The sequence below is a fragment of the Diadema setosum genome, chromosome 4, assembly GCF_964275005.1.
Source record: "Diadema setosum chromosome 4, eeDiaSeto1, whole genome shotgun sequence".
Classification (NCBI taxonomy): Eukaryota; Metazoa; Echinodermata; class Echinoidea; order Diadematoida; family Diadematidae; genus Diadema; species Diadema setosum.
In genome coordinates, this window is record NC_092688.1 from 5,095,551 (window position 1) to 5,119,909 (window position 24,359).

The 24,359-nt window shown below is 42.0% G+C and overlaps 1 protein-coding gene across 1 annotated transcript; it reads left to right on the forward strand.

Annotated features, from left to right (window-relative positions):
- The first annotated feature begins 12,494 nt into the window (after positions 1 to 12,494).
- LOC140227421 (protein dispatched homolog 1-like) lies at positions 12,495 to 23,666 on the forward strand. Its single transcript, XM_072307825.1, has 4 exons — positions 12,495 to 12,613; positions 14,912 to 15,035; positions 19,086 to 19,374; positions 21,085 to 23,666. The coding sequence occupies exons 1-4, from the start codon at positions 12,495 to 12,497 to the stop codon at positions 23,664 to 23,666; spliced, it is 3,114 nt and encodes a 1,037-aa protein (XP_072163926.1).
- Positions 23,667 to 24,359: the final 693 nt, after the last annotated feature.

Here is a 24,359-nt window from a genome sequence, read left to right on the forward strand (position 1 = left end):
ATAGACTGAGGAGATGGGTACATGCATATCGCTTCAGATATCTAACAACGAGTAAATGTTTGTCTCCATAGATGCCTTAAGGCGCACAATCCTGTCAACATTCCCTGGTCTACTCTATTTGAGTAGTTCGTCAACATGAAATTCCACAGTATCTTCCGTTCATCTTGTCAAGGTAAAACTATGAATAGAGTTTGCACTCTCTATGCTGTAGTGAAGCTAACGTATGTGTGATGGTCCTGTAAGTGTTAGCATTTGTAAGGCAGCTTGCTGGCTGCTGACACACCACGGAAACGCATGTAGTTATGTACCACGTGCGCATCCCATAGGCCTATGTGACTGTACCTAGGCGTAGGTGTCCCGAGTTTAAAGACACCCCTGAAATATTGGCCTATTACCTGGGTGTGTTCCAACTGATTAATGAGAATCAGTGAGAATCGGGAAAGAGTCCATTGCACTTTTTGCTGCATTAATTGTACTGTAACTTGCTCTTTCTCTATAGAATAATTCGTCGAAGAATTCCAGCAATTTCCCGACATATAGGTTCATATGAAACTCGTGGATCTCAGCAAATCTGTTCTTTTTCTAGAGATATGCGTGTACACGATGTGTATGTTGTATTGTCTCTTTGTGGAGTCTCTCAATGATGCATCCCAAAATGTTCACAGTTTCTGGATTTGGTCTTGTTGAGAGTAGTATCCACGTCAAGCCTGCAACAAGGAGATCAAATTTAGTTAGTGGGTGTGCAGCTAACTGAAGCTGGTTATGTGAGCGAAGAGTTAACCTTACACGTAGGAATGAAACGGTTCCTCCAACAACAATCATGCAGAGGTGGGAACCAAGGCTGTGTAGGCCAGTTGGGTACTATCAGTAGACCATGTGCTCTATTTGACCCCCTTTTTTTTGGGGGGGGGGGGTGGGGAGCAAACATTTAGCGATAAGGTTGAACGGTGGGAAGGCATGGAATTTGAGGTTCTTCAATCTATTGGGAACGCATCTACCGCGCCTGTGCACTGGGTCAGGTTTCCATGAGTACATACACTGGCAAATGTGTGTTCCGTACTAGATGCAAACAAGTCTGTCAGATTTCCCAAATCTTTGCACTGTGTCTCTGAAATGCCTCTGTCTATAGCATCCACTCAATGTTGTCGTTAAATTCCCTCGACATAACAGTTGTGTTGTCAATTCTGACAAGAATGTGGGCATCTCTAATCTGAGAGCAGTATAGGCTTCAGCCAAAACCACGCAGCTAGCATCTCATTTCTTTTGCCAGCAACAGTTCATAGATGTTCCATGTGGATCTAATGCCTGTGCGTGGATTCATGTCAGTAGCAGGAACCCGCAGATACAACTTTCTCCGCTGCATCTGTGCGGGTACTCAGTATCTACTATGGGCTTATCTCGAAGTATAGGCTTGAAAGAAGAGGAGGCATTGATCGTAACCTGGTACCATATACTACGTCATTTCCTGCCTTGTCTGAGAGTACGAGCATGGGCCTAGCTATCAAAGTTCCCTCTGTTTAGCTACATGTACTGTGGATAAGGATACGCTCTTGTCAGATTCCAGTGTGGCTTGCCGGCCTAAAATGGGCAAGTTCTGGATTCAGACATTACAGAGATCAACTGAAGCCATGTAAACTCCTTCATTAGAGTAATTGCCGTGGAGATGCTGTCCATTTTGAAGTGATAGGAGGTTATGCTCTTATCCTCCGTTCTCTGTAGAATACAGTCCGGCTGTGCCCTACTGTCTGAAATTCACCGTTATTTGCAAGTTCGGCTTTGCCTTACTCGCGGTTTTCTTGGCCGGTGCATAGCAGGCCCCGCAGAGTTCGCCAGATCTGTTCGCTGGCGCGGCAGTGGACGCGGGAAGCTGCCCCGCGCTTTTGGCGGCGGAGTTGGACGCGCGGTCTTAACATGGCTTAATGGCGGTACATGTATTGACATTTTCACGTGCGAAGGACGGTGAATTCCAATCGTGATTTCTCGAATCTTCATTCATGACGGAAGGTCATAGCACTCAACTGCCGAATAGTGACGGCTGTTCGCAATATTTTCCAGATCAAAGTCAGGCGAAAAGCGTGAGGATAAACGAAACCGGCTGAAGACTTTGCTCGCGCACAAATAGTGCATGTTGCCAATACACAAAATTGTTACGAAAGAATTGACTGCGCATGCGCGAACTCTAGTACATCATTCTCGACCGAGAATTACGTGATAAAATACATGTATGGTAATAATTGTCACAGATCCATTTACAGAAATATACAAATGATGGCTTTGTTCATCGTGATTCTCTTACGTGAAGTAATAAATGTTCAATTATATTCATCTGCTATAAAATTTCTTATAAAAATTATGTTGTTTGAAGGTTTGCATGGTGAAGTAAACGAGGGAGAAAGATTTGCGGTGACACCATGTGTATGTATAGTCCTTAACCGGATCGTTGTTTGGTAGAAGAGCCTAGAAAGAGGAGAATTGAAGAAGGGAGCGACATATGGGGGTTGTAAGAAGGGCAAAAAGTGAAGAGTGTGGGACAGGAATGGGCTAGAAGTTGAAGTTGCACTAGTGGAGACGGTAGAGTAAGGAACAGAGAGTGGTAAGGAAGAATAGAGTGAGAATCAAGTATAAGTTCGGACATCGTTAGAAGGGGAAAGATGAAATAGAAGGGAAGAGGAAGAGGGAGGAGATGAATGTTGGAAAATCATGGAGATGGGAGAGAGAAGTGAAGATTCATGAAACCAAGAGAACGAAGTCGGCGAACAGTGTGGACTATGGGATGCGGAATCAATGGAGAAAGGACGAATAATCCCGTGAAAGAAGCTAGGTAAGTAGAGGAGAGATGTTGAGAGAAGGGAGAGAGTGAGGGAGAGAGGGGGAGAAAACAAAGAAAAGAAAAGTCAGAAGTCAGAATTGGTAAAAGTCAAAATACTGATTATTGCAGGAAAATTAGCTCTACAAATTTATTTGAACAAAAGTTGCCAAACATTCGCTGGGAAGGTGGGAAAAACCCTCAATTATCGATAGTGCAAATGATACTTTTCGTGGGCGCCAGGCAGGATGACATTAAAACCATACTTTTTATTGAATTTCCATCCCGAATTAGCAAACGAATAACGAAATGAATAAGGTAAAAGGAATAAGAAATCAATTTCCCATTATAGGCTAAAAAGGGTTCATTTAGTTTCGTTTTCTATTTGATGAAAAATAACATCTGTTTAGTGATGTCCTGAAGAAACCTATTCTTTGATTTATCTTAATGCGTATTTCTGAGTTTTGTGCATGCTGATTCACCTGCCCATGCCACTGCGCTTCCTTAATACTGGTTACTTCAATGTAAAATTTTACTTGATAATAGCACCACTGTATGTCATACTGTACGGGAAAGAATATTACTATAATCTATGTCTGTGTAGTGCTTCTATGAATGTAGGTGTAGGTGTTACAAAAAACATTTCCCACTTTTGACCCTAGTTCAAAAACTGTATATCAGATGACACTGTCATTGATAATATGAGCAATAGCTAAATAGTGTACAATCATGTACAATTTTGTGGGAGGTAACAAGAAATTAAAGTGAAAATCAGTTTCACCAATTTCAAGATTTATTTTTAAGAAAGGTTTCAGATTTCGCTCTGCTTTCAACCCTCTGTACAAAATTTTAATTTTCCACAGGGGGCAAGTGGTGTGTATGGGAGTGTGTGGTAAACACTCTGACCGAATGGTCCGGAACAATGGCCAGGATTGGAATGCGCTATCTATATTCATGAGAAATTCCAGTATCACAGCTATTATAGTCTTCATTGATAATGAACGGTGACTAGTGTAGTCCATGCAAGCACATGAAAACTACGCTTATTTTTTCATGTGCATGCATTTTACCATTTGCCATGAATTCAGGATAGCAGTGCCCAGGCAATCCATTATAAATCATTAATAAAGCGTTCAGGTGCCTTTGAGCAAAAGTCTAGAAGCCTAGTCAGCAGAGCTAAATGTAGCTCTGAAAAGGTGGAATATGATCGTGGTATATTGTCTATTCGTTCAGCGTCATTGTAAGTACACACTCATATACACATCACTGGTTCTTGTGTAGGGGAAGTGTGGGAGAGTTGAGCCACTTTTTACATTTAGTGATACTGTTCAATAACTATACACAATTTATGGATTATTCGTTCGCTGGTATATATACTACAACTATTCAGACATAATGTGGTAGCCCAATAAGACACCTAGCACAAACAACTTGGGGGTGACACTTCAACAAAAATATTTTGCAAAATGGCTCAAGTCTCCCTTGATGTGGTGAGAGTTGAGCCACGGGGTTGGGAGAGTTGAGCCACTAAGCTATAGGCCCTACATAATTAAGAAGTGCAGGCTTATAAAAGAAAATGACTATGGAAAAAAACCTACCTAAAAGAAGGATGGTGAAATGGTAACAGAGGGGGCGGGGCGTATATCTGTTTGACTTACGGGTCATCGGATGTGGATGTTGTTGAGGGTCCACCTACGATCACATGATCAGGATTTCTAGATGCACCCTGAGTGGATTCGCGTAATAAGTCAACTGTTGGTGTGAGGAAGAAGAAACCGCCCGTACGGCGTCACCCCTGGCGAGAACACCAAGTCATATACCTTTCCAATATTTCTCACCTCATCCAATTGCAGACCCGTTTCCTTTGACCAAAAAATGACACTCATTGAGCCACTTGAAGGGAGGGTTGAGCCACCTGAGGGCTGAGCCATTGGAATACAGGGTTTAGCCATGGCACAACTTGTGTTGATATACATGTATTATGTTTGTAAAGTCTTTGCAATGATGAGTCTGAGCAAAGACTAACCTACCAGCTGTAGCTGGATGTAACATGATATGCCCCATGTGCAAAGGACACACTGGAAGAACCAGTTGAATAAAGGCACTCACACAGTTTACATCATCTCAACAATGTCTCCTCATTACTAAGAATCCTCCTTTCCAACTAAGGCATATAAATGCCAAGACATGGTGTCAGAGTGGTTCAACTGTCCAAGTCATGGTGTCAGTCAACTGTCTACATCATTCTGAAGTACAGAAGGGACTAGGACAAGGAATAATCCACGCAAGAAACAGGCCAGACCGTTTCATTTGAAAGAGTGGAGGATGCATGGAGCTATGTGTACATTAGCATGCTGTACAGTAGCCAAGCAGCAGTGTGTTGAGATGCCCTAACCCAGCGTGTGTGTGTGTGTGTATGACATACCTGAATGTGCATGACTGTATTGTGTGTCCAATGACCTGCATCAGCACTGTGGTAGCTCGGAACAGAAAGTTCTAGAGGTCAACTGACCAGACTGCACAGTGCATGAGGTATTGGGAACACTACAGCCAGTGACGTGGCCTTAGCCTAGATTAGCCACATATATGATGCAACATACTAACCTCGTGAAAGTGTTGGATGATTGAGCATAAGTTAACTTGTTGAAAAGATACAGTTTTCTGCTAATTGTTAACACTGTTCATGTGAGTGGATGCTCAGAGAGTGAACATGGCAAACTTAACCCAACCAGCACCACTAGATTTGAGGGGTAATTTGTCTGAGAATTGGAAGAGATTCAAGCAAAGATTCACTCTGTATAATGTTGCTTCTGGAATGTCAAGGAAAGATGATAAAGCACAAACATCAATGTTGTTGCATGTGATAGGTGATGCTGCCCTTGATATATACAACACATTCACATTTGCTGAGGGTGATGAGATGAAGTTGGAGAAAGTGCTTGAACAGTTTGAGAAATATTGCACTCCCAAGAAGAATGTCACGTATGAGAGGCATAAATTCTTTACCAGATCTCAGGGTGTGAGTGAGAACATTGATCAGTATGTCACAGAATTGAGAAATCGTGCACAATCGTGTGAATTCGGAGAGTTGACTGATGGTCTGATCAGAGATCAGATAATTTGTGGAATCACAGATGGTGGTTTGCGTGAGCGTTTGCTCAGAGAGGATGATTTGACACTTCAAAAGGCATTGCAAATTTGTCGTGCTGCTGAAATTACCAGAGCTCAGGCACAAGAGCTTGGTTCAAAGGCAGATGTGTCAGTCCCTGTTGATGCTTTGAACAAAAAGAAAAAGGCAGTCAATCCCGGTAAAAGATCAGAACCTCCAAGGTGGAAGCAAAAAAGTCAAAGTCAAAGTCAAGGTCAGAATTCCCAGGCTTGTGGCAGGTGTGGCAATCGACATGCCATGAATTCATGCCCTGCACAAGGAAAGGTGTGTAAAAAATGTAGAAAAATGAATCACTTCGCAAAGTGTTGCAAAAGTCGTGTTCAGGTAAATGAACTACAGAGTAATTCCAAGGATGAGAGTTTTCTTGTTGATGTCGTCAAGTCACAGGAGTCATGTGACGAATGGAAAGTGAATCTCATGGTGAATGAACGTCAAGTGCTGTTCAAATTAGATACAGGCGCGCAAACGAATCTACTACCAGAGAGTGTGTATCAGACGTTGAAACCAAAACCAAAGTTGTCATCGGTGAATGTCAAGTTGACAGGGTACAGTGGAGTTGAAATTCCAGTGAAAGGTCGTTGCTTTGTACAGGTGATGCACAAGAATTTGACAGAGAATATGTCGTTTCTAGTGACTCCCGGAAATCGTCAACCACTACTAGGTTTGCAAGCATGTGACAAGTTGAAACTGGTGAAACGTGTGTTGAATGTCGCACAAAACACACATGATGAAAAAATGTCGGTCGAAGACTATGAAGACGTGTTCGAAGGTCTAGGATGTGTGCCCGGTAAGCACCACATCACAGTGACAGAAAATGCGAGACCTGTCCAACACGCATGCCGAAAAGTACCGTTTCCGATGAGAGAAAAACTCAAAGAAGAGTTAGACAAAATGGAACGCATGAACGTCATTGAGCCCGTAGATACGCCCACTGACTGGGTGTCGTCTCTCGTGATCGTACCGAAAAAGACCAGCCAACTCCGAGTTTGCTTAGATCCGCGAGATCTAAACCGCGCTGTAAAGCGAGAGCATTTTCAGCTACCGTCGAGAGCTGAAATAACCGCGCAGTTTGCCGGAGCGAAGTACTTCAGTAAACTAGATGCATCCAGTGGATTCTGGCAGATTCAGCTGGATGATGAAAGCTCAAGGTTGTGTACCTTCATCACGCCTTTCGGAAGGTACCGATTCCTGAGACTTCCGTTCGGAATATGCAGTGCTCCAGAGGTGTATCACAAGATAGTGCACCAGCTCTTCGCACATATTCCAGGAGTGAACACAATGATGGACGATATCATTGTATGGGGAGCTACAAAGGAAGAGCATGACCTCAGGCTGAAAGAAGTTCTAGAGACAGCGAGAAAGAACAACTTGAAACTCAACCGAGAAAAATGTGAGTTCTGTGTTAACAAGCTGACATTCATCGGAGATGTCATCAGTGATCAAGGAGTTCAGCCTGACCCCAAGAAAGTGGCAGCCATACAGAACATGGAAAGACCACAGTGCAAGCAGGATGTCCAGAGATTCCTCGGCATGATCAACTACCAAGGAAAGTTCATCGCTGACTTGTCAACCAAATCAGAGCCCCTCAGGAGCCTTTTAGAGAAAAGGAATGAGTGGGTGTGGACCGATGCACAGGAACATGCATGGCAAGAGCTGAAAAAAGCCTTGACAACAGAGCCAGTGCTGCATTTCTACGACTGCGCAAAACCAACCAAGCTGTCAGCTGATGCATCAAAGAATGGGCTCGGAGCAGTGTTGCTTCAGAAGCATGACCAAGATTGGGTCCCTATAGCGTATGCATCTAGAGCCATGACTGATGCAGAGACAAGATACGCGCAGATCGAGAAAGAACTGCTAGCTATCACGTACTCATGTGAAAGATTTCACCAGTACATATATGGACGACAGGTTGAGGTAGAGACGGATCACAAGCCGCTAATACCCCTGTTCGTCAAGCCCCTGTGTGACTGTCCCCTTCGCATCCAGCGACTCCTCATCAGAGTTCAAAGGTATGACTTGAAAGTGTCATACACACCAAGGAAGTACATGTACACAGCGGATACCCTCTCCAGAGCGGTCGACCCAGAGTCAAAACCAGATGTCATGAGAGAGGAAGACATCAAAGTCTATGTAGATGCTGTCGTGATGAACATGCCAGTCACGTCAAACAAACGAAGCCAGTTTGTAGATGAGACAAAGAAAGACACAGCACTACAAGAACTCTTCGCTGTCATCAGAGATGGATGGCCAGAGAGAAAACAACAGTGTCCAGTCTCAGTCAGAGAATACTGGAACATCAGAAGTGAACTGTCAGAGGCACAAGGCATCATCTTCAAAGGAAGTAAGATTGTTGTACCAGCTACAATGAGACGTGAGATGCTGCAAAAGATCCACGAAGGGCACTTGGGAATTGAAAAGTGCAAGAGACGTGCAAGAGATGTCCTGTACTGGCCCCGGATCAACCACGATGTAGCAGAAATGGTGCAAAACTGCAATGCTTGCCTCATGTACCAGCCAAAACAGCAGAAAGAGAGCCTTCAACCTTACATGGTACCCGATAGACCATGGCAAAAGGTGGCCGCAGATCTGCTTACGCTGGACAACAAGGAGTACCTGGTGATTGTGGATTATTTTTCACAGTACATAGAACTGTGTTCACTGTCGACCACAACAAGTAGAGCAGTGATCAACAGTATGAAAGCTGTATTCGCCCGCCACGGAACTCCGTGTGAACTCATCACAGACAATGGACCACAGTTCTCAAGTCGTGAGTTCCAACAATTCACAGCAGAATGGGACTTTCGCCATACGACCACAAGTCCATATCACCCGCAGTCGAACGGACAAGCAGAGAATGCCGTCAAGATTGTCAAAAACTTGATGCGGAAGTCCAAGCACAGCGGACAAGAAGTCCTTCGAGCTCTACAGGTCTACAGGAGCTCACCACTAGAATGTGGAAAATCGCCAGCAGAACTGCTCTTCAACAGGCGAATCAGAACAAATCTGCCTATGGCCGAAAAACTCCTTGACCCCCAGCACATCAATGCTCGCTCGGTGAAGGAAAGGAAAGAAGGGCAGAAACAGAAGCAAAAGGAGCATTTCGACAAACATGCTCGTGACCTACCCCACCTGAAAGTAGGAGATCATGTCAAACTCCAAGACATGAATACCGGCAGATGGTCACAAGGTGGTGTCATCAAGAAAACACTACCACATCGGTCGTACCTGGTCCAGACAGAGACTGGCGAGATTCGTCGCAGAATTAGGCGTCATCTTCGACCTGATCCTAGACGATGCCAAGACGAGCGACAACCAGCGCAGAGGTACGATGACGACGACGACAACGTCAACGCCCCGATGGTAGACGAGACTACACGAAACGCGACGTCTGTGAAATCTACCCGAAGTGGACGCATCGTGAAGCCTCCCATCCGCTTAGATTTGTAAATAGTGAAATTAGAGATGAAGAACTTTTCGCGAATTAGTAAGACCGCTCGAGAAGAACTTTTTGCGAATTTGTTAGAGTTAATAGTTGAAACATGATGGACTCTAATGATAATGTAAAGACAGGATTTAGTTAAAATACGCGAATGATTAAATACGCGCACTAAGAAGCAGTGAAACCCGGTTGTCGCATATGAACTCTAATCATTGAACTCAAAGAACTCAGTTTTGAAACTACAGCAAAGATTTTTGGATGTTTGAAACGCACATGCATGAAAGTCAAAAGAGTTAAAATAAACTCTGAGAAGTTGTCATGAATGTGTATGTAAATAGTCGATAACAATGTTATCTCCTTTTAAAGAAAGGGAGATGTGTTGATATACATGTATTATGTTTGTAAAGTCTTTGCAATGATGAGTCTGAGCAAAGACTAACCTACCAGCTGTAGCTGGATGTAACATGATATGCCCCATGTGCAAAGGACACACTGGAAGAACCAGTTGAATAAAGGCACTCACACAGTTTACATCATCTCAACAATGTCTCCTCATTACTAAGAATCCTCCTTTCCAACTAAGGCATATAAATGCCAAGACACAACTCTCCCTCGACATGTTGGCACAACTCTTCCCACAGTCGCCATTTAAGCTAACCCTCAAAACCTACGAAAGTGACCGCACAAAACATGTTCAAATTTGCTGAAAGAAACAAGTGATATACAGACTCTATCTGCTACTCCAATTGATTCGCACTTATCCTCTACCATAGGTGTGAGAGAAAACCACATATCTGACAAGTGAACATTCACTTTTGGTGACCAAAATGGTTTTTCTTTGACTATTTTGCCATGCCTCGTCCAACGTGGCTGCCTCATACACTGGTATATAGTTAATCATAGGCATGAACAAGAAATGGCAGCAGCTGACTGCTGTCAGTGACTATGAAGATGTGAGGTGGCCTGGATCAACTCTTTCAGTGGCTCAACTCTCCCACACTTCCCCTAAAGTTCAATTTTGTACAGAGGGTTCGAATCTGACCAAAATCTGAAACTTGACTTTAAAATCAATCATGGATTTAACGAAACTGAATCATGCTCTCATATTCAAATCACCTAACTAAATTGTACATATATTCAGCTGTTACTCGTATTAACGACTGCAACGTGTTATCTGATGTATAGTTTTTGAGGTATTAACGATCAAAAGTGAGAAATGTTATTTAATGTATAGTTTTGAGCTATTAAGGATCAAAAGTGGGATATGTTTCTTTTTCTTTGCAACACCAAGTATGAATGTGTTTATGTGTGTGTGTTAGTTTTATTTTCTTTATATGCGTGGCGAGTTTATATGGTTGATCCGCAGAGATATGTACTAAAAACACCAGAGGGCTCACTACCTGCAGATCACGAGGGCGAACTAGATAACGTGTTTGTGCTCATAAGCAGACGCATGATATTGTCATCGTGTTATTTGTGTTTGCCATATTTTGTCTTAAAGTATACTTCTTTTAACAAGACTACGATGTCCGCCTCGTCTGACTGTGCTTTTTTATGGCTTCACTCTAATGCTAATGTACCTATAGGGTGACTCCCTCATGCTCGTAGAGATTAGAGACCTCTTCCAAGTTCTTGGCTGCAGAAATCAACAGATATACAATGTAAGTGTGGACCGATACCTGCCACTTGTTCGATAATGGTCGACCCCTCATAGCAGACAGCTATCTTGCATCCACTCTGCTGTGTGGACTGTGCGATTTATCTTCGCAAACGCGAGCTAAGCCTGCGTCGATCGGTTTGAACACGACCGATGCGTCTTGTAGGTGAGAGGAGTTCGAAGGCCGTTTTACCCGATATAGCGCGCAAAGAAACACATTATGAAATGAATGAGCTTCGCTTGTTCCTCATAATGCATGCCAAGTTTTGTGATCTCTTACCATGGAGAAAAAGAGGGAATTCTACCCTGTTTCGTACTTGCCGTCGTCGGGTAGGAAAGTCCGCACAGCACCTCCTGCCCCTGAACTCCACCAGTACTCCAAACAACGCACACGCACACTCACATAGTGAACCCCCAAACATACGAATATGATGAAATAGAATTTAAAGTGATAGATGAATATATGAATTAGGGGGAATAAAAATTTGCTGCCTCCTCAGAGTTCGCATCTATTTGCCGATATATAAACTTTAGTGCCGTTTACATTTTTTATCCACACAAGCAATACAAAATAACATCATCATAATTTTGTCAGTAAAGTGATATACCAATGGGGCTACAATTCTACTTCGGGTGGTTCAAATGCAGATAATCTTTACGGCGCAACACGACCCCAGCCAACATATCCACTTGGGATCCATTTAGGGTAAAATACGGGTTGAAGTAGGCAGACTGTAACGGGCCCATGTGAGCAATATGGGCTACTTTATTGGCCGCAATTGAAGCCAATTCATGGTTTGGCCACTGGGTCTTATTGACCCCATGGGCTATGCCCGATGGGACGCTGGTGGCCATTAATTGGGTACCACATGTTTACCCTCATTTTCACTTAATCTCTTTCTAGTTGTCATGGGCTAGCCCAAGTATGCCCTTCTTGGTCCCATACGGGGCCCCATGTAGACCAATGTAGGACCCAGTAGAGCCCAAGGTTTTCAGCTTTCCCCATCTCTGCCCTTGGGTGGCCCGCAAGGGCCCCTTGAATGATGACTCTCAAGTAGCCCTTGCCCAACTCCAACCCTACTTACCCACCTTTTACCCATTTTTGCCCACGTGGGCCCCACAAGGGGTTGATGGCGGGAGGTGGTGCGTTTTGACAACGCAATGTGTACAAAAGAGGCAAATAATAGATATCCGGCAAATTATCATTTATTAAACTTCTGAGGCGTAAAGAGATTTTTATTGTATCAATTTTCTTTTATTTCCATTTATTTTTTATTTTTTGTCTGACAGAGCATGCGCTCTCTTAAGAAATCAAGTGTGACAGGTACAGCGAATAATCACCGGCCTTTGCAACCTGAACCCGCTGTATTTGTGACGAGTCTTATTTACAATAATAACAAATCTGTGAACTGCATATGATACTATGGCTCTCTCTTCATCGATGTCCAGTTCGGTACCCCCTCCTCCCACCGTCCAAAATGCCGGCGCACCCGAAATCGATGGACCTGGCGTACAACGGCGCAAGTTCTCGATTTCAGCTACGTAAGTATTATTGGCACTTCAAGGATAATATTCTTTACTTGATCCATAGACACTTCACCAGGACAATATGCTTTACTTGATCCATACACACAGTGCACCTTTGTCATATCGAACACCGGCTGACATTGGCTTTAAAGAAAATACTATGATCTACATGATCTAGGATTGTGTAGCGTGCCAACCCCTTGTTCACTGTAATTGGGTTGGCAATATATTAAAGTAGGTGTTAAACAGCTTTTCCCACTTTGATCCTCAATAGTTCAAAAACTCTACATCAGATAACACTGTCATTGGTATGAGTAATAGCTGAATAGTCTACAATTTAATTGGAGGTAATTTGAAAATGAGAGCATGAATTACTTTCATTAAATCCATGATTAATTTTCAATTTAAATTCCAGATTTGGGTCAAATTTGAACCCTCTGTACAAAATTAAACTTTACAAAAGAACCAATGATGTGTATGGGAGTGTGTACTTACAGCGACCCTGAACAATATAGACATGAATAACACAAATACAGTTGCACCACCTTTGTAGAGCTCTGCTGACTAGGTTCAGGCAGCCCACCTCCCTGCTATGATAGGTTTATGGTCTCTTGCTTAAATGCACATAAATAATTTATTAATAGTTCATGATGGATTGCCCTGGGCACTGCTAGTCTGAATTCGTGGTAAAGGGTAAAATGCGTGTACATTATCAAAACATGCTCATGTTTTCATGTGCTTGCATGCATATACAGTACATTATATTTCAGGATAAATAAAGACTAGCTGTGATAGTGGAATTTCTCGTGACTATGTAATATCAGCATTCCAATCCTGGCCATTATTCAGGACCTGCCCGGGTGTTTACCACACACTCCCATACAGACCAATTGACTCCTGTGCACAATTACAATTTTGTACAGACGGTTGAAAACAGAGCAAAATTCTGAAACCTAACTTAAAAATAAATCTTAAATTTAATGAAACTGAATTATGCTATCGTTTTTAAATTACTTCCAACAAAATTGTACACTATTCAGCTATTGCTCATGTCAATGTCAGTATAATCTGATATATAGTTTTTGAACTATCAAGGATGAAAAGTGGGATTTTTTTTTTTTTTTTTTTTTTTGGTAACACCAAACCATATCGCTTCCAGAGGAAAAATTAATATGTAATCGGTAAGGGTCTACCTGGGCGGCAAAAGGGGCTACAAGCCGTGGACAAGCCGTGTGTGTTTCTAAACTTCTAGTAGAGTGTTTCGAGTTACGAGTTTCAATTTCAAATGTTACGTTTCTAGTAGCAGGTTTATTGTTAATTGCAAAGCCCTTCATAACTCGGGAGTCTGAGCTATCTTTTTACCAGTGACTCGAAATTTAGGGCGACAGCTTAGAAGTCTGCGTTATCTACTATACAATCGACGCTTAACTGCAATAGCAGGACAAACATTTATGATTAATTAGTGAAAAGAGTGTAGGCCTACTGCTCTCCACTAGGAAAATATAATTACCGGCAATAAGGACTTAACTCGCAAATGGCAAAAATTCGAATACATGTAGGCCTATCAACTTAGTCATTGAATTGAAACTTTACCGCAATGGCAGCATAAAATTCAGCAATTGCAAGTGTTAAGTGGAAGTTTTCATGGACCTTTTTAAGTGTTTCTTTTTGAATAGTTTTCAAGCCCGATTCAAACATTGTTTTATGCCAATATAAAATGGGAATAAACCCAAATACACATTTTGATTGAGTGGATGCTCGATAACAGTATAAAACATCGGTAAGAGTTTGAGGAAAATCGGACAATTCGTGCATAGCACAATTTGGCACTGATATCTGTTTTGAAAGTCAGAGCCCATTGTCATTATACATAGGCTCACTGACTGAACACCTCAGAAAATACCATAACACACAAACATAGACACACGCATACAACCATACAGACACACACACATACACATACACATACACACATACAAACACATACATACTTTCAGTGTGCCTAAATTATATCATGACCATTTGCGTTCAAGTTACAATTCAGACACGAGAAGAACGTTTCCGATTGCATTATACCCATTTTGATTATCATTATTAGCGCTAATTAGTATATTCACAGATAATACGCTTTGCGCTCATTCCTGCTAACATTCAACGATTGGTTTTTACGAAAATCACATGGAGTTATGAAAACTTCTTTGTAACATTCTTCCTCCTTGCATTGTTTGTTACCACATAACATCCTCTGTTGAGGATTTTCTTTTGAAATATCTACAATACCCGGTATCCATATCATATATCCACTATGCAAAGACTGGCGAAATTTTACTGGAACTATCCCGTCTTCTTCTGTCTGTTGGAATTCGTCGTCGTGATGTCACTTGGTGCCTTAGTCGTCATAGAGCACGGCTTCCCCAAATTTGATGATGCTTCAGTGGTAAGTCATTGATTATAAAAAAGAAAGAAAGAAAGAAATGTTTGTGTTGTTTTATACCACGTCTAATCACTGTTTCGCACGTGGTTTGTTTGTTTATTAATTTGTCAATTTTTTATTTGCTATCACTATAGTTTGTGTATGTGTGATCGCTCGCTTGTGTGTGTGTGTGTGTGTGTGTGTGTGTGTGTATGTGTGTTGTAACAATTTAGAAATAAGAATTACAGAACAGGGAGAAGAAGGGAAAAAAGTATGTGGGAATCGATGTAAAGCGTATCGTTGAAATTTGTCGGGTTTTATTTTGTGTGTGTATTACCCATTGGATCATTTAAAAAAGGGGCAGATAAACATATAGGTCGTACAGTGTGTGTTTTCAAGGTGTAAGTCTCTGCAGAGAACAATATTCCATGGAAAATAGAACTACTATGAAGAATTCGGTGTTTTGTGGTGAAAAAAAAAATGAAAAAAGGGGTCACACAGCTCTGGATGTTGATCCTATTGAACTGAATATCATTTTTAAAAAGATATTTCAGTGAGGCTGTGCTGGTTCCCAACATAACTTTGCAAAGGGATTGCAAAGAGAAAAGATTGAGTGGAAAAGGACGGTGAAGAAAAAAAAAACTAGCAAGGAAATTGTGTATTCAAGAGACAAATTATGTATGTGTATCGTCAAAACTGGTGCCTTTGAGTGTGTGTGTGTTTGTAAATTGTATGTTATCGGGTGCTAATCTCTCCATTGATGCACATTATGAAGAGAATAATATCTTATATGTAAAATTATATATAGAGATCGGGCAACATATTTCCAGAGGGGCAGTTGGATTAGGTTAATGAGCGGGTTCGGTTTGTCATCATTTTGCTTCAAGCGTTATTGGGGGCCATTAGGGGTAAATTTAACCTTTTCAGTTTTTGAGGTCGCGCGGGAAGAATATTGCGCTGAATGTGTTGTTTATTTTAGTGCTATCCCGAGCGATTTCTTGAATATTTCACATTGTCGGTGTCATAGCATATCCGTTCCGGCCAATGTATTCGTTCCGCCGGAACGAATCGGCGGAATTTGGCCGGTATATCGGATCCCCCGGTTCCAATCGGCGTGGTTTTTGCCTCGCAGCCGATACGATCCCCCTTCGCCGATTCGTTCCGGTTCTCTACCGTACGTTCATTACGCGTGGTAGTGGGGAAAACACCCCTACACCACAATGTACTCCTTCCAGTCAACCTCCAAAGCCAATGAGCTTCTCCAAATCTCTAACTTCACCCAATGGTACAAAGTTTCCAATTAGAAACCCTAAAGGGATTACTAATCTCTGTCGTCACTTCAACGTGGTCATGGGTGGTCATGAGACATGCATCTCGGTGTATTAAATCTCTGACTTTGTTTGTCATGCCAACCAATCTGCTTTAAATCGCCTGGAACGAATGAATCCTTCCTGTAGATGGGATGATCGTCATGCAGCAGGTCCGTGTATATGAGCTCACATCGTCCACCTTCATAATCATAATGGTTATTTTTCAGCACTAAGAATCACAATCAGAATCACAAATATTATGACCACGAAGAATAAAAATGGCCAACATCGATATGTACATTATCATCTTTTATTTATTGTATACAACCTCAAGTGGCGGGTTATTTGTTTGTCTGTTTGTTTGTTTTTGTAAGGCGCGCTTGCAGTTCGTCCCTGTTTTTATTTTGTGTCTGAGTGGGGGGGGGATGTCACTATCGATCTGGAGTGTCAATGTCTTTCACAGAAATTAATTTCATGCAGGCAAGGTATTCTAAATGGATAATAAAGTTTTGTTTGAGATGGGAGAGCAGATTTTAACTTTTTGCAAGATAATTAGAAATCATCTAAGAAATAATAAAGAGCATGGTTAAGAGAAATTCAAAGTGTTTTGTATAAAAATCGATTTGGTTTTGAAATGGCTGAGATATCCATAAACAGTATAATTATATAGGCCTAGGGCCAAATAAATAGTGGGTCCCCCCCCCCCCCCTTTAATCAGGGCCTCTTTGTTTTAGAATATCTCAGCCATTTCAAAGCTTGTTCAAAGTTTGTAAGCTCTTTCATATTGCATGAGGTTTCTAATTAAAAAATCGAAGCCCTATCTTAGCCAAAGCTATTTAGGCCTATATACCATCCCTTGAATTTGAATGCCTAGAAGACAGTGACTGCGGCAAACAACAGCAACAACAACAACAAAATCAAAACACAGATCTTCTGGTTAAAGAAATTAGATGCATGAAAGTATTCACAACTCGTATTTTTTTTTACTTCAAACAATAACAACAACTATGTAACTTGCATAATATATATCCAAACAGTATACTTTTGTGTCTAAAATCTAGTTTTACACAGAAAAGTTGCCATTCCTTGTCGTACATAGGGTTTTATACACACGTATCTTTTTAATTAGAAAGAGGGTGAGTGGGATGAACTGAGACGCGGGAGAAGTGGAACATCTCTCATATCTCAAAAAGTATTGAACTAATCAACTTTCAAGTCTTATCGCACTCTCTATGAAGGACTTATGAGTTAATTTACATCAATAGATTTTGCAAAATTTAACTCAATTGTGATGTTAGCCGCCATTATGAAATTTGGGGGTGCTCGGGTAAACTGTGACACCATCACTTTCCCACTTCTCCCTCCATTCAAAGTTATTTTTTGCTTAAATTTCAGATGCTTTACATACAAATTTCTCTCCATCTCAATTTCTTCTCAAACTTCTAAATGTTGTACATGTATTAGGAAATCACCAACAATACGTCTATATAGGCTCTTGCCCGTGTGCTGTATTAGTTGCCTATGTAATACTTTCTTATTATTTGATATTGAACAAGAGTTGTAATGTCTATCAATAAATCATTGTAAAGAAAGAAAGGTAAGGTTGTGCTGGTTCTCAACATAACTTTGTAAAGGGATTGAAAAGAGAAAGAGTGAGGGGAGAAGGAAGATGAAGAAAAGAAAAAACAAGCAAGGGAATTGTGTATTCAAGAGAAAAATTATGTATGTGTATCGTCAAAGTTGGTGCTTTAGTGCTTTAGTGTGTGTGTGTGTGTGTACATTGTATTTATGTTATCGGGTGTTAACCTCTCATGCACATTATGCAGAGAATAATATCCTATGGAAAATATATATAGGCATCGGACAACATATTTCCAGAGAGGCAGTTGAATTAGGTTAAAGAGCGAGTTCGGTTTGTCATTATACTTCATGCGTTATGGGGGGGGGGGGGACATTCGAGGTATTTTAACCTTTCTAGTTGTTTAGGTCGCGCGGGAAGAATATTGCCCTGAAATGTGTTGTTTACTTCAGTGTTATCCCGAGCGATCTCTTTAATATTTCACGGTTTTATAGATGCGGTGTCATATAGCATAATCAATTATCCGTTCCGCCCTGTATATTCGTTCCGTGGGAACGAATCGCTGGAAGGGCACTTTGCTTGTTTCTAACTGTAAGAGACACACTGCATAATACGCCAGCCATACATAATATGACCATTTATGGAATTTATATTCACACAAATTATGAATTTGCGCAGAGCAGCAGGTGGCAAGAATGGTCTGTCAATGCCGGTTTAAAAGGGAAGCATACTTATTTCACTGTTTTGCATTGAACGTATGAAAAAAAAAAATTAATCTGTTAATATTGCTAAAAAGCAGGTTTGCCGTCAGGTGGATGTGCTGGCAAGCAGCACTTATTAAGATTATGTAAATAATCATTACACTGTACAGATGATTACCAAACCAATATGGCTGTTGGTACAAATAACGTTTTTCTGCTCAAGTTGACTACTAGTATGCGAAATTGTCTATCAGTGCAAGTGTGTTGTTACGAAGGGGGAAAACTTACTCCCCGTACAAAATACAGGAGACATATTGCTTATTGGTCGTTTAACGCATTGGTTGACTGATAACTTGCGTTAGCTGATTTTCTTGTCAGTAGGAACTACTTTTTATTTCCCTTCAAAAGCACAATTCCCCTATAAATATACAAGTACCGGTACATGTATTTCTTCCCACTGATTCTTTATCGTTCTATCGCACAGGGAATCGAGTCCCGAGGGACAGAGATTAAAAACCGTCTCATTCCCCTTGAGATACTCCTAAGGAAAGATGATGACATCCTGACCATCTCGCCGAGGAATCTCATCCAGTCTGTCTCCAGCGCCAGCGTTGAGTCGTTCACTCAGCCATTATTGCCCGTCTCTCCAATGGACAAACCACCTCCCGAACCAAAACAACCCTCCAAAAAAACAACCTCCAAACGACCTTCCGAACAACCCTCCGAACAACCCTCCACAAGCGTCGACTCCGTCAACATTTGTGGAAATCCAGGTAATTGTTGCAACAGTGTATTACGGGTACCCAGTAGGGTGAGAATATGGGTTGATCAGCATGTGCACGCCTAAAATGGCGACTGCCTGGAATGCTCCGTAGGGAGCGGAGAGTGAGCACTGTCAGTGCTGGTTGAAAATAATGTAGGCCTATCCACGAGTGAAAATGTTCACTTTTGAAGGAGTGAATGACAGAAAAAAAGGAGTGAGTGTAGAGTGAAATTAGAGTGAATTTGAGTGAAATTAATGTTTATTTACACTAATTTTGGAGTGACCTCAGGATCACTTAAAAATTTTAGAAAGTATATGCTTAGAGCTCTCCGAAGAGTGGATTTGGCGCAATATAGGTCATAATGAAATTATCATTATTATTATTACATGTTATTAGCATCATTGTCATTACTATCATTACATGCATATGATTTTAATTACTTCTGAATATTTCGTTGTTGTTTTCACTTTGAGAAACTACTGTAGTGTAGCATAGGAGACAGGGGAGAGAGAGAGCATAGGAAATGATGCGCATTTGCGACTTCGTGAACAGGAAAAGATCATGCGCTGCATGCATGGTGGCGCGGACTCTATTCAGTGCGTATAAAAAAAGGAATCCAACTTCGGAGAGCTACCATTTCTTAATTGTCTGCTATGGAGAGCACAACATTGGTTGTGAGGAAAGAGAAACTCTTCCTCTTTCCATTGGTACCTAATTATGTTGACAAATGTCATGCATGACTGAGCACATGAACTTTAAAGACAACAATGACAAATTTATTGCCCTTTTTCCAAGTTTGAGTGTCACATGAAGGAACACTGCATGTCTCACTGAATGGATGAGATCTGTCAGTGAGAGTGTCCAAATATTCAACAGGCCAGCCTGTACGAATGCATGTTTGTGTTAAGGTTTGTGTTCAGGGATTCTTATACCATTTTATGGTCCATATTAAACCTGCAACATGACCGCCTGTCCGATAACTTGGTCACTCCCACGAGGCCGACCTACACAGTCCATTTTCTTTGTTCATATTCCACGCATAGTTTGTAGCGACAAACCATGTTTCGAAAATGAAGGGAGAAAATGGATAATGGGTTTACCTTTGAGGGAGTGACCAAGTTATCAACAAAATGGCCATGTTGAAGGGTCTGGACCCATTAAAGGTTAAAAGAAAAACCCTAAACGCAAACCTGCAGTCACGCAGGCTACCCTGTTAATTTGACCACTTTCATTGAGAAATCTCATTCATCCAGTGAGACATTCATTGTTCCTTCATGTGACACTCAAACTTGGACAAAGGGCAATTTGTCATTGTCTTTGCAGTTCATGTGCTCAGTCATGCATGACATAATAAGTTTACATAATTAGGTACCAATGGTAAGAGGAAGAGTTCGTCTTTCCTCACAACCAAAATTGAGCTCTCCATAGCTGACAATAGCCCTCCAAAGTTGGGTTACTTTTTTTCTTTTTCTTTTGTTGATACGCACTGTACAGAAATGTTCTTCACTATTAGCAGAAAAATGATTTCTGTTTAGGATGATGGTCTTTCATTTTATTTATTATTGTATGCATGTGTCTCATATAGTAGATAAAACAAGTAAGGCTACTTTTTCAGCGTCATACATTGTATATCTTTATACATTTGCACTATATGAATAACTGGAATGCGTCTACGCTTTGCTTAAATTGAATAATGATTCGAATTTATATTTTTTCCAGCTCCCAACGGATTTCGAATAGTCTTTCAACAATCGTCTTCGCAATCCCGATTGCTCACACCTGAAAGTCTCATCTCTATGTGCCGCCATGATGACGTCATTGTCCGCAAGACGACACATTTTCAGGCGGCGTGCGCACTAGACGGGCAAGGATCATGCTGCGCCACCTGGTCCGTGGCCAACTATGTAGCACTGCTTGCAAACAAGAGCTCGTGCTATCACATCACGCAGGGAGACGTTAATCACGTCAACAAGCTTTTGTTGCGTTGTGCTCCTTTCTATTCTTCAGGACAGTTACGGGCTGGTTGCAGTACTTCCAGAAATTGCGTCGGCATACCTCTGGAATGTACTGAATGGGACGCAATCTACTCTATCTTCTTCTACCTCACACCTAGTGAGTTTGACTCTGATGCAGTAAATGAAGGGGCAATCAATTTACAAATGACACTCCATGTGTATCCCCTCAGTGACAGGGCCGCAGAGGTTCGATCAATTTTCCTCGACAACATCCACGGCAGAACGTTGGACGACGGCATAACCAAAGTGCTCGGCATTGGAGTGGACATTTTAAGGGTCAAGCTTACCACCTACTCCGACATCCTTCACACGGACTTCGTCTACATTGGCCTTGGGGGCGCTGTAGTCACGGCCATAATTTGGCTGCACATGGAGTCTATCTTCGTGACAGTAATGTTTCTGCTACAGATGGCACTCTCTCTTATCCTAGGTTATTTCTTTCACTATATAGTATTTGACTTTCCATTCTTTCCCTTATATATGATGCTTTTGACGATAATTTTGGTGATCGCGATCGGGGCAGACGACGCCTTTATTTTTCACGACATCCTAAGAGAGAACCAAAGAGGATCCCCAGTAGGGTTAACGTGGTCAGTAGTACAGAAGACACTCGAGGAAGCGTCTGCCACCATGTTCGTTACAAGTTTTACTAGTGCTTCTGCACTATTCGTCACTGCCACAAGCTCCTTGGCGACTGTCCGAGTCTTTGGGATTTACTCGGGAATGGTGATCTTGTGTAATTACATCCTGACTGTGCTCTGGCTCCCACCTGCCGTTATTATCGGTGAAAGATATTTCAAGCGGATATGTATTGCCTCGTCCAGATTCGATACCATTAAATACCTAAAAATTCGAATTTGGGCAGCTGAGTGGTCACGTCGTGTAAAGGGATTATTCAAAAGAGTATTCAGAGTGCATCTCCCTAAAGGTGTGTTCAAATTGCGATTTCTATGGCTTCCATTGTTTTCCTCTCTCATTGTAGTTTCATTCGTTGTTATATTTGTCTCCCCACGGCTGACTCTCCCGACAAGAGGAGGGCTCCAACTATACCAACTCAGCCATCCTCTCGAGATGTATGAGCACGTTTTGATGGATGAATTTGACTTCGAGAGGGCAAAATCCTCCAATCTCCCTATCATCGTTGTTTGGGGAGTGGTTCCCATTGATAACGGTAATCATTGGGACCCGTACGATCGTGGATATTTGGTGATGGATAAGTCCTTCAACCTCCTCCAGCAAGACTCTCAGGAGTGGCTCCTTGCCTTTTGCTCGTCGGTACGCAACCAGAGTTTCTACCAAGACTCGGTGTACGAGGACTGCTTCGTGGAGTCCCTTAAAGAATTCCTGGAAGAGCCCTGTGCGGACGGCAGCGCAGAGGCCTGGCGATTTCCCTGCTGTGGTAAGACGCATGATGATTTCCCGTACCCACCAGACTTGTTCCAGGAGTGCACCGAAAAGTTAATGACCCTCCGTTGTGCTCCAGGATTCTGTTCATCGGTGATGCCCGGTCCACGATTCGACGCAAATAATTCAATTACGGCTCTCATAGTGCAGTTTAAAAGCTCTGTGCTGGAGCGGTTTGAGTACAAAGAGACGAAGATATTCTGGGATGATGCCTCGTCCTGGGTGTCCTCACAACTTGCGTCAGCTCCTCCTGGGCTCCAGAGCGGCTGGTTTGTCACAATCGGTGAAAAACAACCGTACTTTTTGGATAATACTCTCAGCTTTGCAAACGGTGCAGTCAGTTCCCTAGGCTACTCTATTCTCATTGCAGCTGTGGTGATTCTGCTTACTACCCGGAACTTCGTCATATTAGTGTTCGTCGTCCTGTCGATAGGTGGAGCCGTCGCTACCACATTGGCCTGCTTGGTCTGTGCCGGGTGGGAGCTCAACGTTTTTGAAGCATCAATATTAGCTCTCATTGTCGGCCTGTCCGTCGATTTCACGCTTCACTATGGCGTAGCCTACCTGCGCGCCTCAGGTGTTGGCAGATCGGCAAGAAGTGAACATGCGATATCAACACTCTCTTCGGCCAACACCATGGCTGCGCTCTCCAGTTTTATGGCCGGGGCTATGATGCTTCCTGCAACAGTTTTGGCCTTCAGGCAGCTGGGCATCGCTCTGCAGGTCACCATGGTTTCTAGCTGGTCCTTCGGTATTTTCTTCTTCATACCACTCTGCAGGGTAATCGGACCAGAAGCCGATTGTGGCCAGCTTGGGCCCTTACTTGTGGGCCTGTGTCGTAGATGCCGACAAAGTGCCCATGATATATCAAACATGATATAACTCTCTGCACACTTAACACGCAAATATTATCATGAATGAACATTCACTCATATCAAAACGTAGACATATCGCTGTTTAGCACAGAATGTGTTTGGCTTTTCATCACTAACCAGGATGACTGAGTCACTGGAACGGTGCAACCGATGGTTTCAGTCATATCTTGAATAAATTGTGTGATAGACTGCTTGGGTAAGGAGTGCTTGCAAAGAAGCTGAGACATAACAATTTTTAAGTGCGGGAATGGAATTAACCGGCCTAGGGAATGTTCTCAGAAGCCTTTTGCAAAGCTTTTTAGGAATGTAAATTGAGAACTGTCAGAGGCATTACTGACAAGGGCTATTGAATTTCTGGGTAAAAATCGAATTTCTGGGGGGAAATAGTCCATACACATTGGTTTATAACATGTAGTTGGTGAGGCTTCAAATATTTCACAATGTGAGACACAAGAAATTCTTGCTGACACAATGACCACCTGTTTCCGTCTATTCATTGGCAATAAAAAGTCACATATTTTAATCACTACTCTTCTGTTGATGTACAATATAACCATACAAAAATATGTGTCCTACTCTGAAATTTTACTTCCATTCTGGATGGCAACGTGACACTTCAGAACTGATCATTCATGCGTACGACATTATGTTGAGTAGTAATATGACATTAGACAACCATATGACCATTTAACCTGGGAAA